The 14,562-nt window shown below is 34.3% G+C and overlaps 3 protein-coding genes across 4 annotated transcripts; 1 reads left to right on the top strand and 2 right to left on the bottom strand.

Moving 5' to 3' along the window:
• The first annotated feature begins 1,485 nt into the window (after positions 1–1,485).
• On the top strand, positions 1,486–6,403 carry LOC141706946 (homeotic protein knotted-1-like). The gene is made up of 5 exons (XM_074509851.1): positions 1,486–2,056; positions 2,205–2,327; positions 2,433–2,568; positions 5,494–5,747; positions 5,970–6,403. Exons 1-5 carry the CDS (start codon positions 1,721–1,723, stop codon positions 6,171–6,173), a joined length of 1,053 nt encoding a protein of 350 aa, XP_074365952.1. The 5' UTR covers positions 1,486–1,720; the 3' UTR covers positions 6,174–6,403.
• On the bottom strand, positions 6,118–11,914 carry LOC141706945 (endo-1,4-beta-xylanase 1-like). 2 transcript variants are annotated; one of them, XM_074509850.1, is made up of 8 exons: positions 11,785–11,914; positions 10,689–10,751; positions 9,804–10,174; positions 9,568–9,727; positions 9,048–9,400; positions 8,627–8,804; positions 7,995–8,531; positions 6,118–7,892 (listed from the first exon to the last, which is right to left on the bottom strand). In XM_074509850.1, exons 2-8 carry the CDS (start codon positions 10,734–10,736, stop codon positions 6,771–6,773), a joined length of 2,769 nt encoding a protein of 922 aa, XP_074365951.1. In that variant the 5' UTR covers positions 10,737–10,751; positions 11,785–11,914; the 3' UTR covers positions 6,118–6,770. The 2 variants fall into 2 exon arrangements, with proteins under 2 accessions (XP_074365951.1, XP_074365950.1); XM_074509849.1 differs by lacking the exon at positions 11,785–11,914 and adding an exon at positions 10,840–10,973.
• Positions 11,072–13,312, bottom strand: LOC141685428 (endo-1,4-beta-xylanase 1-like). The gene is made up of 4 exons (XM_074490530.1): positions 13,255–13,312; positions 12,237–12,589; positions 11,785–11,962; positions 11,072–11,098 (listed from the first exon to the last, which is right to left on the bottom strand). Exons 1-4 carry the CDS (start codon positions 13,303–13,305, stop codon positions 11,072–11,074), a joined length of 609 nt encoding a protein of 202 aa, XP_074346631.1. The 5' UTR covers positions 13,306–13,312.
• Positions 13,313–14,562: the final 1,250 nt, after the last annotated feature.

Below are 14,562 nucleotides of genomic sequence, written 5' to 3' on the forward strand. Positions count from 1 at the left end.
TTTTAAGTGGGGTATAATCGAGGCGAGCGGCTTGAGTTCGATTAAAATAGTACGGACTCGAGCTCGAATTCAAGTTCGATCGACACTTTAATTTCAAACTCGAAACTCGGCTCATAAACAGTTCGATAGGCTCGAAAACTCGAATTGATTTCAGCAAATACTAACAAAAACTCAAAATATTATAGGTTCAGCTTGAGTTCAATTCGATTATATAGAAAAATTTATAAATAAAATATTATATATTTATATTAATAAATATTTATAATAAAAAATATAAAAATAATATAGATTCGATAAGGCTCGCGAACCATACGAGCCGATTAATTTGAAGTTCGAGCTTGATTCAATTATTACCGAATCAAATTCGAATATTTAACTAGCTGAGTTCGAGCAGGTCACGAACGAGTCAAAGCCCCTAATTTTAACCATTTTTCATGTGGGTTTTTTACACATCCACTCACTAAATGCCTTTCATATCTTCCCCGCTACCTTTTGCTATCTTCCTTCATTTACATTCACCTATTTTATTCTATTTTCTCATCAAACACAATATTAGTATTTACGTGAATATTGGTTCGATTTAATCTCACTTTATGCTTTGTTTTTATTTTTGAGTCATTAAATTAGTTATTAAAGACACCTTCTAGTGATTAAAAAGATAATTAACAATTAATCATAAGAATTAATTAGAAAATTAATCGAATATAATTGAAATATAGTATAATATTAACTTATTAAATTTGATATTTTAATCCAAGAGATATATGCAAGAATTAAACGAATTATAAAAATCAAAATCGGAAGGTATGTTATAACAATTAATTAGACGACTATAAAATCGATTTTTTCTAAAATCACGACTAAAATTCGATTAATACGTCTATTGATCCATTTATTAGGACCAATGACTAATTGAGTCGGAGAGCATACCTCCGTGCGACATAGAGATATAACTAAATATCGTGCTTAAAACATGTTGCGTAAAGAATAAGACGTATGCATCCTTATCCTCATTTCAGAAAATGAAAAAAAAAGTTTGTGTGTACATTTAAAATACTTAAAATGTGAAAAGTATCATGCATAAAATATGAAAGAGCAAATATCAAACTTCAAACAAAAGAAAAATCTAATCAATTAATTTGAAAAGTATTCTAAATAAAAGTTTAGCTCATGATATTGTTCACACAACTTACTTAAATTTGTGTATAATGAATGATGAAGAGAGAGTTACTATAAATAAGCCCCAAGAACAAGGAGGACCAACGATAGAAGGCAAGAACAAACAGTGTTGACCCACAGAGTACAAATACGAGTAATATATATAGTAGTAGTAATTGTTCTCTACCTGTCACATTTATTCGGAATTTAATTCTATGTTGCTGCACCATACACATGTACATATACACAATAACAAAAGATAAATTCCAACTGGCTTAACACTACATGCCCTTTTTACATTATCACCAAAACTCATCAAACAATCTGCACATTGCTTTTATATATACCATCCAGTCTTAGTAATAAATAAATAATATCCACACACCTATTTCTTTATTCTTCAACAAAAGCAACTGTTTTTTTGTCACTCACGCAGCCTCCTCTACCGGAAAACCCCCTCATTTCTTGCATAAAATCATTCCTAAACACCCATATAATTAACAACCCTTTTGATTTTTTTTATTTAGCGCTATATGAAAAAATAAGAGTGAAATTATTATAAATGGAGGGATATAGAGAAAATAATAGCAAGATTACAATATCTGATAATTCAAGAGGAGGAGCTAGTAGTTTCTTGTACGGAATTGGAAACAGTAGTTCATCTTCTCATCATCAGGTTATGAATGGATTAAATTTCCAAAATGATGATGAATCAAATAGGTTTCATCAACATCATCATCCAATGGTGAAAATGGAAGCTGGTAGTAATAACTCTTTGCACCACAGATTTCAATACCCATACTCATATGAAGCTGCTGCAGCTGAAGCTATTAAAGCTAAGATCATTGCTCATCCTCAATATTCTAGTCTTCTTCAAGCTTACTTGGATTGTCAAAAGGTTTGTTTTATTATATTACTCGATCTAACTTCATAATTCAAAAGGCATGCGTGTATATTTAAATTTCTGTAATTGACCAGAACGGAAAAACTTCTTAATTAATTATACTTTTATAAGCTAGTATGTACTTATTTGGATATATAATTAGGTTGGAGCTCCGGCAGAAGTGATGGCAAAGCTCGCCACTATTCGGCAAGAGTTCGAAGCTAGGCAGCAAGCTTCAATAAGTTGTGGAGAAACATCTAAAGATCCGGAGCTTGATCAATTTATGGTGTGTTAATTTTTCTTATTTTTGTTCCTTCACTTGATAAGTTTATTTTGGATTTGATTCAATGAATCTTATTGGTAATATGTGTGTGCGTGTGTGTAATATTAGGAGGCTTATTACGACATGTTAGTGAAGTATCGTGAGGAGCTAACGAGACCATTACAAGAGGCTATGGAGTTCATGCAAAGGATAGAAACTCAGCTTAATATGCTTACAACTGGTCCACGTCAGATCTTTAACTCCGGTACTTTTCTCCTTCAACATATGTATATGTATAGCAAAGTTAAGATATTTATTATGATAACCAAAAACAATGAGAATTGATCTTGAAATGAGAATTGTTAGAACTTAAACTGTTTTATATACAAAAATAACCATTTTTTATATAAAATTCTGAAATTTTAGTCATTTATTCAAAAAACTTTAGATGGTTTTTTTGGTTGCCAGTATTCTCATCTTAATTTGGCTGCCATTGAATTATAGCCCTAAATGATTATGTATGTGTGTCTGTATATAGGGGTGGAAAGACAGAAGTTATTATAAGTTTGTGTTCCAGTGATTTGTGTATATTTGGGGGTATATGTTTGGTTTAAACTGGCAGTTGAAGTAAAGAAAACTGGGAGATAGATTGAAATGTAGGCCTGTCTGCTTCTATATTTGATTGATTGTCATTCATGTCATTCACCCGGAAACCCAAACTTTGACTGATAAAAATAAAATAAGCAGTGGCTTGACTGGAGTTTGTGTGTCTTTTTGAAGAAACTTTACATTTTCACACCAATTTTTTTTGAAACCCTAATCACAGCAAAAGGACATAATATAACTTATTATTAAAAAAATATACACACACCAAACAATTGTAGGGAATATAAGAAAAACAGAATCAATCTTTTAAGTACTAATCTCATTGATTAATGCTTCTCTAATCATCTGATACCCTCATTCTTAACTAGGGTTTTGTTCCCCTAGCTACTTAATTTAAAACACAGTCTTTTTGTCAGTCTACTTAATCTATGAAATACTACAGTTTGTACAGATTATGTCTTGTTGGGATACTGAATGGTGTGCAGTTATTTTTATTAGTTTCTTACATTCCCGAGTAGGCTTTGGTGCATAGTTTTTTGTACTGGTGCCGTGGAGTGAGTGGCTTTGAAAAATGAAGAAACATAGGATGCTGTTTCACATCAGACCTAGCACTTCTAGCCTGTGTACAACTTTTCCTGCTTTTATTTTCTTGTTTACTCCCTAACTTTTGGTTTTATTTTAATTTAAGTGCCAATTGTATTTACTTTCTGTCTTTTCACTGCAGTAATGAATAGGACTGGTTCATGCATACAGCATACACATACTGTAATTTGACAATTTCTGTGTGTTATCTCTAGCTGACCTGTAATGTTGATTTTAACTGAAGACTAAAGACCAAAGAGTACTTAAATTATTGTCTTAGCAGTTTATATGTTTCTTGGAATTCAATAGGAATACGAGTTCTGTAAGTGTTAGGAATACGCTACTATTTTTTCTAATGTGTGCCTAAATTACACACAATAGGCATATATAAACTTTCACAAGTGTCGTGTTTTTTGATTGTCTTCTAATTATTAAATTATGATCTCATGCATTCATACTAAAAATTCTTATTTACACATGATATGAATACGCTTGCTGGAGACAGTCCCCATTATGGTTTAGTATTCTGATTAATTTAATTAATATGATCAATTAATCATGAGGAAAATGTACATGCTTATTGGAAAAAGGTTCATGTTTATTTGATTAATTTTCTGTTTTCAGTGTGCAAGTTAATCATAATTTTATACTTTCACACCTGGTAAAAGATGTTGTGAAAATGCCAAGCTATATTCAGGCTTTTGCCTCAATTGCAACAATTGATTCCAGTCCTATCTATACAATGAGAGAGAAGTAGCTCACCCGCAGGTGGTACATATATAGGATACAATTTTGCCAAGTAAATTTCCACCTGGCCCAAGTAACAAAAGTTAAAAATAAGATAACATCCTTCTAAAAGAAAAAAGAATTTTGTGGTTGCTAAGAGAACTCCGTTGCTCGAATTTAAGGAACAAATGTCAAACAAACACAGAGAGTGTTTGAGTTAAAAATTAGCAATGTGTGAAACATGTTCTTGTTTTAGACACCGTTGTGCGAAAACCTTACAAAATTTGATAAAATTTAACGTTGGATAAGATAATTCTAGCAATGCTCGGACAAATTTCCAAATTCACATGATTTTGTAAAGGTGTTTGGGAATTATGCATAATTTTTTCTTAAACCTATTACGGATTGAAGTGGTTTGAAATCAAGTTCCATAAATACATTGTTTTCTTTCATTGAGAGAGACGAGTCCTTCACTAATGTAACAAACTGCTCATGTTTGTAGTGAATATAACACTTGATTACAAAAAATAGTTCACTTAAATCTTTACTGATTGGAGTTAATGGTAACTTGGAGAGTCCTAGGTCTTACACTTATGAAACAAGAAAAGTGCACCTTCCCTTACTTGAATTGACCCGTTGATGACGTTATATTTATTACTTGTTTGCGCTAGCTTGCTGAATATACTGAACTCAGCTTTCAATTACCTCGACCCCTGGAGGTTTGCTTTCTACCAATTAAGTTGAATGGTGATTTCTACCGAACGGATTTTGCTTAAACCACAAAGTTTGATTTTGATATACGCTAGTTCAATACTAGTCTAGTTGTTCTTGATGAGTTGTATGGTTCTTTTCATAGCCTGAAAGAGAGAGTTTAAGAATCTAATTAAACTTTACTTGTGCTTTGACTGATCATCTAGGTCCTTTGCTGTTCCTCGTTATATCTCAGGTTTGATAAACTTCTATAAATTTATTCTTGTTTGGCTCTTCCTCGGTTATACAGAAGTCAAGTGGAACACATGAGTGAGTCTTTTATGAAATTAGCCTGTATCGGTTAAAATGTCATATTCATGGTTATTTTTTCATGATTACGTGAACTGGAGTTGCATTTTACAGTTATTTTTACATATTTACATGAAGTGATAGCTATTTCTATGAAATTTGTATATTCTTCTTAGTCTGCTGTACTAATATAGTACATTGTAAATTTGTAATGCTTGTACTGAAGTGAAAGATATACTCTTGTTTCCAAAGGTCTTACTACTCTTTGTATAACTAGATGAGAAATGTGAAGTTATTGGTTCGTCGGAAGAGGATCAAGACAATAGCGGTGGAGAGACAGAACTTCCGCAGATTGATCCACGTGCTGAAGATAGGGAGCTGAAGAACCACCTCTTGAGAAAATATAGTGGTTACTTGAGTAGTCTCAAACAAGAACTCTCCAAGAAAAAGAAGAAAGGAAAACTACCCAAAGATGCCCGCCAGAAGTTACTAAGTTGGTGGGACTTGCACTACAAATGGCCCTATCCTTCTGTAAGTAAATTTTCTTAAACATATCTGCATGCTAATGTATGATACAGGACTAAGGTCCACGACAGATGATCGTTAGCAGGCTCCCTGTATTTACATAAAAAAAAGAGTATTGCTCCTTACCGCTGTTAATTAACAAGTGCGGTAAGGTAAAAGATAGCTTAGATTACTCAAGATATCTATGTAATTAAATGGAAGGTGTTTATTATATATGACGACATGCAGGAGACAGAGAAAGTAGCGTTGGCAGAATCAACAGGGTTGGACCAGAAACAGATAAATAATTGGTTCATCAATCAAAGAAAACGACACTGGAAGCCTTCGGAGGATATGCAATTCATGGTGATGGATGGACTTCATCCTCAAAATGCAGCTCTATACATGGAGGGACACTATGTTGGCGAAGGTCCTTATCGATTGGGACCGTGAATTATAAACGTGGCCCGGGGTTTAAAAGACAATAAGGAGTGATTGTTCAGCTGTCATAAGTCTATGAATACTATGGTTGTTGAGAGTTGGGTTATGTTTGTGGGACTGTTATGTATTTTTGGCTGAACAACTTTTGCTGTCAAAAGCTCTTGGAGTAAGTTGTAACATCGAACGGGTGTACTTGTATGATCATATTGTAATTTTTATATACATATTAATGTTAAATGAGAGATGGTAAGGAGCAATATTTTATTATCATACCATGAAAAGTTTATGCGGTATGTGTAATATATGAAAATTTTCTGTGATACGGTATATTGCAACAACTGATTGCTCAAATCAGCCTCCAAGGCCAAAGTAAAATTGGTAAATATACAGTACGACCGAGCATTCTGATTTCAACTGCATATTGATCATTATTCTGATTTCAACTGACAGAGAATGTCTTCTATCCTTTTTTTTTAATGTTACAATAAAACACCAACTTAAACCATTTATAATTACAACAAGAACCATGTAAACAATCAGCAAAAGACATCAACTGCACATATGTAGCACAATGTTCTGATTCCATAGCAATGCCACCACCAGGGAACGTTATAAATTGATTGATACTTCAATTGGAGACTCACCTTTATCGACAACAAATGTCTTGAGAATTTTCTTTCTTTGAGAGAAGTTGTGAAGTTCCACTTCATAGGTTCCCTGGAAGCCTCTGAATTTAAATTGTTGTTGTTCATCAATATGTCCATGTGCATTTGTTAGCCACTCTTGCTTAAGGTCAAGGTATCGTTTACCAGCTTCGTTGATATCGCCTTCTGCATTTACCAAATGTGAATTGTCTCGAGCCATAAAAAACTCCCAGAATCCCCACAACATTATTCCATCTACAGCTGGATGAGCAAAACATTCTCGAAGCATAACTTCTAAGTCATCGGCTCTGACATGCTCGTTGACGGAAGACACGTCTACTTCTGTGAACCAGATTGGAAGACCAAGAGTACCTAATGTGTCTAGAGCAGAACAAACAATAGGCCCAACTGGATTGTCTATATGTCCTTGAATTCCAATTCCTCCAACAGGTGCACCTTGTTCTTGCAAATCAAGAATTTGCTCAATGTACTTTTCTGGGGATGACCTAGTGTCACATCCATCCTCAATATGATAATCGTTTACAAATAGAGTAGGTGAAGGATCTAGTTGGCTGGCATTCTTAAACATGTTGGCCCGGATATCTTTACCTAATCGATCTTGATAAAATGATCCATGCAGCATCTCATTATTAACGTCATAGTGCTTGAACTTACCTTTGTAGCGGCTGAGAAGGCCTGTAAGACGATTTTGAACTGCAGTCAGTAAGTCGGTTTTGTTAAGAGCCTTCAACCAAGGCTGAACTGTGTTCTCAGCTTCCCAGAAGATGCAATGACCGCGGGTCTGAATATTGTTGGCATCACACAAGGTTAAAAGGTCATCAGCATCTTTGTAGTTCAATTTTCCCTGTTGTGACTCTGTCCAATACCACTTCAACTCATTTGCAAATACAGACCAGTTAAAATTTTTCGTGAAGAAGCTGACAAAATCTTCATTGTCTATGTTTGATCTGCTAATACATGTACCAAATGGGAAACTGTTATGAGTTTGTCTAACTTTTACAAAGGTCCCAAACAGCATGCTCGAATCTGATCCAGAGAATTTTAGAATGACATCACGTTTACGAGTCTGCAAACAAATAAAATGAAAATTATATCATTTCCTAAGAATGTTACTTCCATATCATTCAAATGATATTATAAAAAAGGATATTTATACTTAACAACATACCTGATCAGTTTGCCTTTTTAAGTGCCTAAACCTTGCTTGGCGGTCAACAGGAAAAATCTGTAGTCCAGCAACCATGAAGTCAATACCTGAAGCAGGGCCTTGAATGTAAACCATCACCTTAGCTGCCTCTTTCTCAATTCTAAAAGAACCACCAATTTCATGCCAACGAGCATCGTTAATCTCAGCTTGGCCGCCATTCACCCATTGGGTGTCCACACCAACTGCAACATTCACATTCTGAGGACCAGCTGCCTTGGAAACAATTCTAACCCAAGCAGACACTTGATATGTCAGATAGAGTTTAATTTTATCTGTGATCATTTGAGCAGGTCCCATCCAGGTTTGAGTTCGATTAGACACAAGTATGCAGCGACCACTTAATGGTGCATGCTGTCCTAGGCTATCTCTTGCCATTGGCGGAAGTACACGGGGTGAACCATTTGCAATGCTCAAGGTGCAATTACCCAGAGAAAACCATCCATTGCTGCCATCATTAAGGTTGCTGTTTGCAATTACATTTACCCCGTAATTTGGATTCTGCAATACAAATACAGAGTTTTGCAATAGATTAAACTTTGTGAGCTAAAATCCCTATGTGATTGAGCAATTCCTAATTCCCTAAATTCAACTACCTCTATAAGTGGTGCAGGTAATGGAGGGATCTTTTCTGCATGCTTCAAGGATAAACTGTTGAGCAGAATATCAGTGCCTGAAGGCGGACCTTCTAGATATACAACTACCTTTGATGGGTTGCTATTGAGAAGAAATTTACCCTGCAGCTGTACCCAATCTTTATCTGTTGCCTGCATACTTTAGGAAGAAAATTATCGAGCAGGTTAATAAGTAAATTTTGAGGGATGCGAAGGGAATTCACTGCAGAGCTACTGCATATGAATGAAGAAAGAATAATATCTGATGAAATGGTAAAGAAAGCTATCAAACAATGTAACTTAGATGTTGTGCATGTCCAATAAGTCAGTATTTCCAGCTACCATGTCTTTGTGCTAAATCAATTATATTACTAATAACATCGATGAGATAGAAAAAACTAACCTGGAAATGCCTATGTACTGCTCGCGGAGATCTGTTGTCTGGACCCACAATGTAGCCTGTACATTAGCGCTTGTAACATTGTTACCATATATCCGGACAACAGCAGATAACTCATAAACAAGCTTTCGCTGAACCCTTCCGGTTATATCCTGCTGAATTCCATTCCAGTTTTGGGTGCGTTCTGTTGCAGATGCGAAATGTTTTCCAGACATGGGTAAAACTTTTCCATCTGCCATGGAGTCGTGAACCAGAATTTTGCAGCCTCTTCCGGACCAATTATTAATACCATCATCAAATGTAGGATTCAATATTATGTTATCATTTTCAGCAGGAATATCTCCAGTGCCATTAATCTGTCAAATTGCATAATAAGTTTAACATCCAAAATTTTTATATAACACATCTTTTTTGTTTCAAACATTGACCACTACCTTCAAACCATTGAGAAATTAGACTTATCAATCCTTCATGCTCTTCGTACTTAAGCACAATGAACAATTAGATGTTACATTAAACTTACGCTGACATTGCCGGGTTTTGTACATGATATCACTACTGATTTTATGTGTAGGTCTATTCCAGGAGACGGCCCTTCCAAATAAAATACAACTCGGTTGGGCATAGTTGACAATGAAAATGTTCCTTCCAAATTCTCCCACCTTTCTTTACCAACCGAGGTTCTGCATGTAGTGAGACCATTAGGATAAGTTCATTCTTAAGATACAGAAAACACAAAATCAAAGGAGAAATCAGTACCTTGATATGAACGAATATTTTGTTGTTCCATCTTCGTGATCTAGCTTAAGTGTAGCCAATACATCAGCCAATCCCTGCACAGGCCCTGCTACTTTGACATTAGCAGAAACTGTATAAGTAGAACCAGGGGAAACTCTACTTGTGATGTCTTGTTCCAACCCTTGCCAACACTCCTCGCGATTAGAAACAACGGCATAATGACTGCCTGAATTTGCAAATGCTCCTTCACTGTGACCACAACTTGCAGAAGCTACAAAGCTTTTGCAGCAATTTGGATGCCACGATTGCAACCCTTCAGAGAAGTCATAATTTTGTATAATATTACCAGATAAATTGTTCTCGTGGCCCTCCATTGGACACTTTTCTGAATTCTGCTTGAAAAACAAAAGTTGAAGTGGACTTAGTTACATGATCAAGATGAAATAGACATGTTAACTTCAGGAACACCGAGGATAAATAATTAGTTAATAACACAAAATAGATACGTTCATGTCTAGAATTCAAACTTCGAAGTACTTGATAGAACAACATAGCGCTGATAACATTATTAGAGACAAGCAAATGAATCTCAAGACAAAGAAGGTGTATGATTACACATTTTTTTGAAACAAAGAGCTAGCGACCAACAAGCTGCATCACTAGCTCTTTCTAAAAGGCAAAATCAATCTGCTTAACAGATTCATAGCATTACTATGCAATACTTTTGGTGGACTTCTTTGGAAGCTACCTAGTTTTTGGTGCTAGAAAACCAAAAATGTTAAACACAAATGGCACAAAAGTGTTCATGCACGTTTTCTCGTGTTTGAAGTCACTTTAGCTGAGACATATTTGAGAGCAACCAGGATGAACCTTAAACTGCGAAACATGATTGAATTAAAATAGTACCTCAGAGTAACATGCATTCTGGACATTGCTTGCTGATGGGGTCTCCATAGTTTCTTTGGATTCCTACGACAAACAAAAACATTAGTCAAAGCATTTCTTGATTTACTGGAAACAACTCTACAAAAATACAAGATAGATTACCAAACAATACCTCTGAATATATTTTCTTTCGATTAGCCTTAGATACTGAGTTCATAAAGAAGCTTTTCAGTACCCTCCTCATTATATACAAGAAAATATCAATGAACTGTTGATTTAAAATATTAAAAGAATTACTTATGCAAAAAGCATGGACCAGAACCAACTAGAAATAAATTTCTAGTCCGGTAAATGAATTTTTAAAATTAAAATAGATGAGAGAGAGAGAGAGAGTTTCTGATTTCTTAAGCTTCAAATTTGATCCACTCTTTCTGGGCAATCCAAATTGTTAGATTGAGTAAAGATTAAAGCATTCACTTTTCTTTCTTTACTATATTGATTTGTTGGTTGATGTATTAACTTGGCCTTGCAGATTGGAAATGCTTGAAGTAAAATAGAAGGATAGCTAGTTGATTTTCTAATTATATGCTTTGTCTTAATTATGCTCATAACTTTATAAATATCATTTATTTTCAGAAGAAAAGTTTTGTCGAATCTTTTGCTTATTGGCATACAAGGAATATATAATAATCATAACATAGCACGTAATTCATACATAAATTGTCAAATAAAGAGGAGTATGATTAGCCTCTTTCTATATTTATTTATATAATACAACAGCATGTGTATAGAATTTTGGTTTGATTGCTGTTCAGTTGTAACTTGGACGTGATATTTGCATGCATAATAGAAACATTGTTATGTGCATTAAAACAAGAAAAAACAGAATGATTTAAAGCTTTTTGTTCGATTTTTTGGCAAGGAAAATTATATAATCATAGGCTATTGATCTAGACGATCGATAGGAGTTTGTTTACCAGATCAGTTTGGCTTTTTAAGAGACAAAACTTTTTTACCAGTAAACAAGAAAAGAGTAGCGCAATAGATTAAACTATAATTAGTGAAATTTGCACGGTAATGAAGCAAAAACAAGTACTGAATCCCTATATTTACTTACCTCTGTACCTGGTGCAGGTAATGGAAGGATCTTTTCTGCATGCTTCAGTGATAAACTATCGAGGAGAATATCAGTGCCTCTAGGTGGACCTTCTAGATAAACAACTACCTTTGATGGGTTGCAATTTAGAAGAAATTCACCCTGTAACTGTCCCCAATTTTTATCTGTTGCCTGCATACTAGAAGAAGAAGAAATGTAGAGTAGGTTATGTAAAGTAATGCTCGAGGGACTAGAGGGGAAGACACCGCGGAGCTACTGCCTATGAATGAAGAAAAAAGTTATATCTGACGAAATGAGGAAGGAAGCTATTAAACTATGAAACTCAGATGTTGTGCATTTCCAAATAAGTTAGTACTGCAACTACTGTATCTTTGAGCAAAATCAATAATATCATTAGTAACATTGTTAGCTCATTTTAGTTCTAAAAGCTGTATGAGATAGGAAAAACTAACTTGGCAATGCATATGTACTGCTCGTAGAGATCTGGTGTTTGGACCCACAACGTAGCCTGTACATTAGCGCTTGTAGCATTTTTACCATGTATCCGAACTACAGCAGATAACTGATAAGAAAGCTTTTGCTGAACCCGTCCGGTTATATCCTGCTGAATACCATTCCAACTTTCAGTGCGGTCTGTTGCAGATGCAAAATGTTTTCCAGACTTGGGTAAAACAGTTCCATCTGCTGTGGAGTCTTGAACAAGAATTTTGCAGCCTCTTCCGGACCAATTATTAACACCATCATTGAATGTAGGATTCAATATTATATTCTCATTTTCAGCAGGAACATCACCAGTGCCTTTAATCTGCACAAAAGTTCAATTGTACTCAAGATGAGATACAAATATTTATTGCACAAACACCAGGGATAATTAACTAGGAAACAAAAAAATATACAGAACAAATAGGATCATATCGAGAATTGGGAGTACTTTTTAAAACAACAAAATGCAGATAACATTACTAGGAACAAGCAAATGTATCTCAAGACACTTCCATTACTCCTTATTCCTTATTGTACTATATACTTCTTAACTTTCTACTTCAGCTTGAGGCTTGTTCTGCTAAATAAAAAAGGATCGAAAAGGCGTATGATTACATGTTTTTCATAAGAAAGGGCTAGTGGCCACTGGCTCTTTCAGAATTGCGAATCAATCCTCTCAGGCAGGGGCGGAACTAGGGGGACCGGAGAGAGCCCCGGTCCCTGCCAACGGTCAAACATTAACGGTCTAAATTTACAGAAATTTTAGTGTAAAATTTGAAAAAATAAGAAATAATTTAGTTCGGTCCCCCTTAAACTATATTTCTAGTTCCGCCCCTGCTCTCACAGAGTAATAACATTACTACTATACATGCCATGCTGGCCTACTGATGCTAGTTTTCTCATGTTTAAGGAATAGTCACTATGCATACATCTTTGAGAGCAAACCTTAAACTGAGTAAACACTTGAAAGGCTTAAAATTGCAGTACCTGAGAGTGACATGCATTTTGGACATTGCTCTTTGATGGAGTCGTCCCCATAGTTTCTTTAAATTCCTATGAGAATCAAAAACATAAGTCAAAGCAATTCTAGATGAACTTAAAACAACTCTGCAAAAAAGAAAAAAAGATCGATTATCAAATCATACCTCTAAATATTTATCTTTTAATTATGCTTTGAATAATGAGTTTATGAAGAAGCTGTCCCGTACCCTCCTCGTTTATATACAGAAAACTTCAGATTCCTCAAGCCTGTCTTTAAAATATGTTTATTATTAATTTATTGTTACTTTATAAATGTCATTTATTTTCACAAGAAATGTTATGTCTAAATTTATTTATTTACGTAATACATAAATTCCAAATAAAAAGAAGAGAATGTTTTGTTGCCTCTTTTTAACTTGATTTATGTAATAGTCCCATCTGCATGTGCAGAGAACTTTAAATTTTTTGTTGTAACTTGGACGTTGTGTGTGCTTACATGCTTTGTTGCACTTGGATGATTAGATATTGAGGGACTATCAGATTGAGTTAAGCAAATGCTAATAGATTAGGTGCTTTACAACATTTCAAATATTTCGTCTAATAAATACAATTTCCATAATTAAGCTCTTACAACTGACAAAAAGTAATCAAGGTAGCATGTATGAAAGTTATTGGGATAGCTAGCCTTGTAAACATCATCTTTAAACTACCAAGGAGTAGGTGCAAGTTTAATTCAAAAAGAAAGTATGCGAGTAGGCTGTATGTTAAGTATAAACTTTTTAAGAATTTATTTGTTAGTAACAATGTTTATTTATACTAAAATACTAAAATATAAAAAGGAAATTCTTCACGTACCCTCCTGTTTTTGGCTTTTCTAAGTTGTGTCATTTCTAATTTTTTTATTTTTTTTGAAATGCTAATTTATTGATAGATAAGAAAAGGAGTACAAAGAGAAGCGGGGAACACGGCATCGGTCAATCCTAACAAGACAAACAGATAAACTAGGATGGATCTAAAACAGAGAGACTCAACATGAAAAAACATCAAAGATAAATACTAAGGGAAGTTAAAATATAAACTTACTAGTTATCCACTTATTACCCAAACTTTAGTTAAAATATAAAGTTACCACACATGAAAGTCAAAAAACAATGATATTCCTTGAAAAAAAAATAATTTTGAAGTTTTCAACTATATTTGGATGATTGTATTTCTAATTATTATAGATTATAATAGTGTTGAAAATGCAAAAAAAAAAAAATTGAAGCATTAATGAGTTATTTACAGAGTAATTTATTTATAAATAAGATGGAT

This window comes from Apium graveolens, chromosome 2 (genome assembly GCF_009905375.1).
Source record: "Apium graveolens cultivar Ventura chromosome 2, ASM990537v1, whole genome shotgun sequence".
Taxonomy (NCBI): domain Eukaryota; kingdom Viridiplantae; phylum Streptophyta; class Magnoliopsida; order Apiales; family Apiaceae; genus Apium; species Apium graveolens.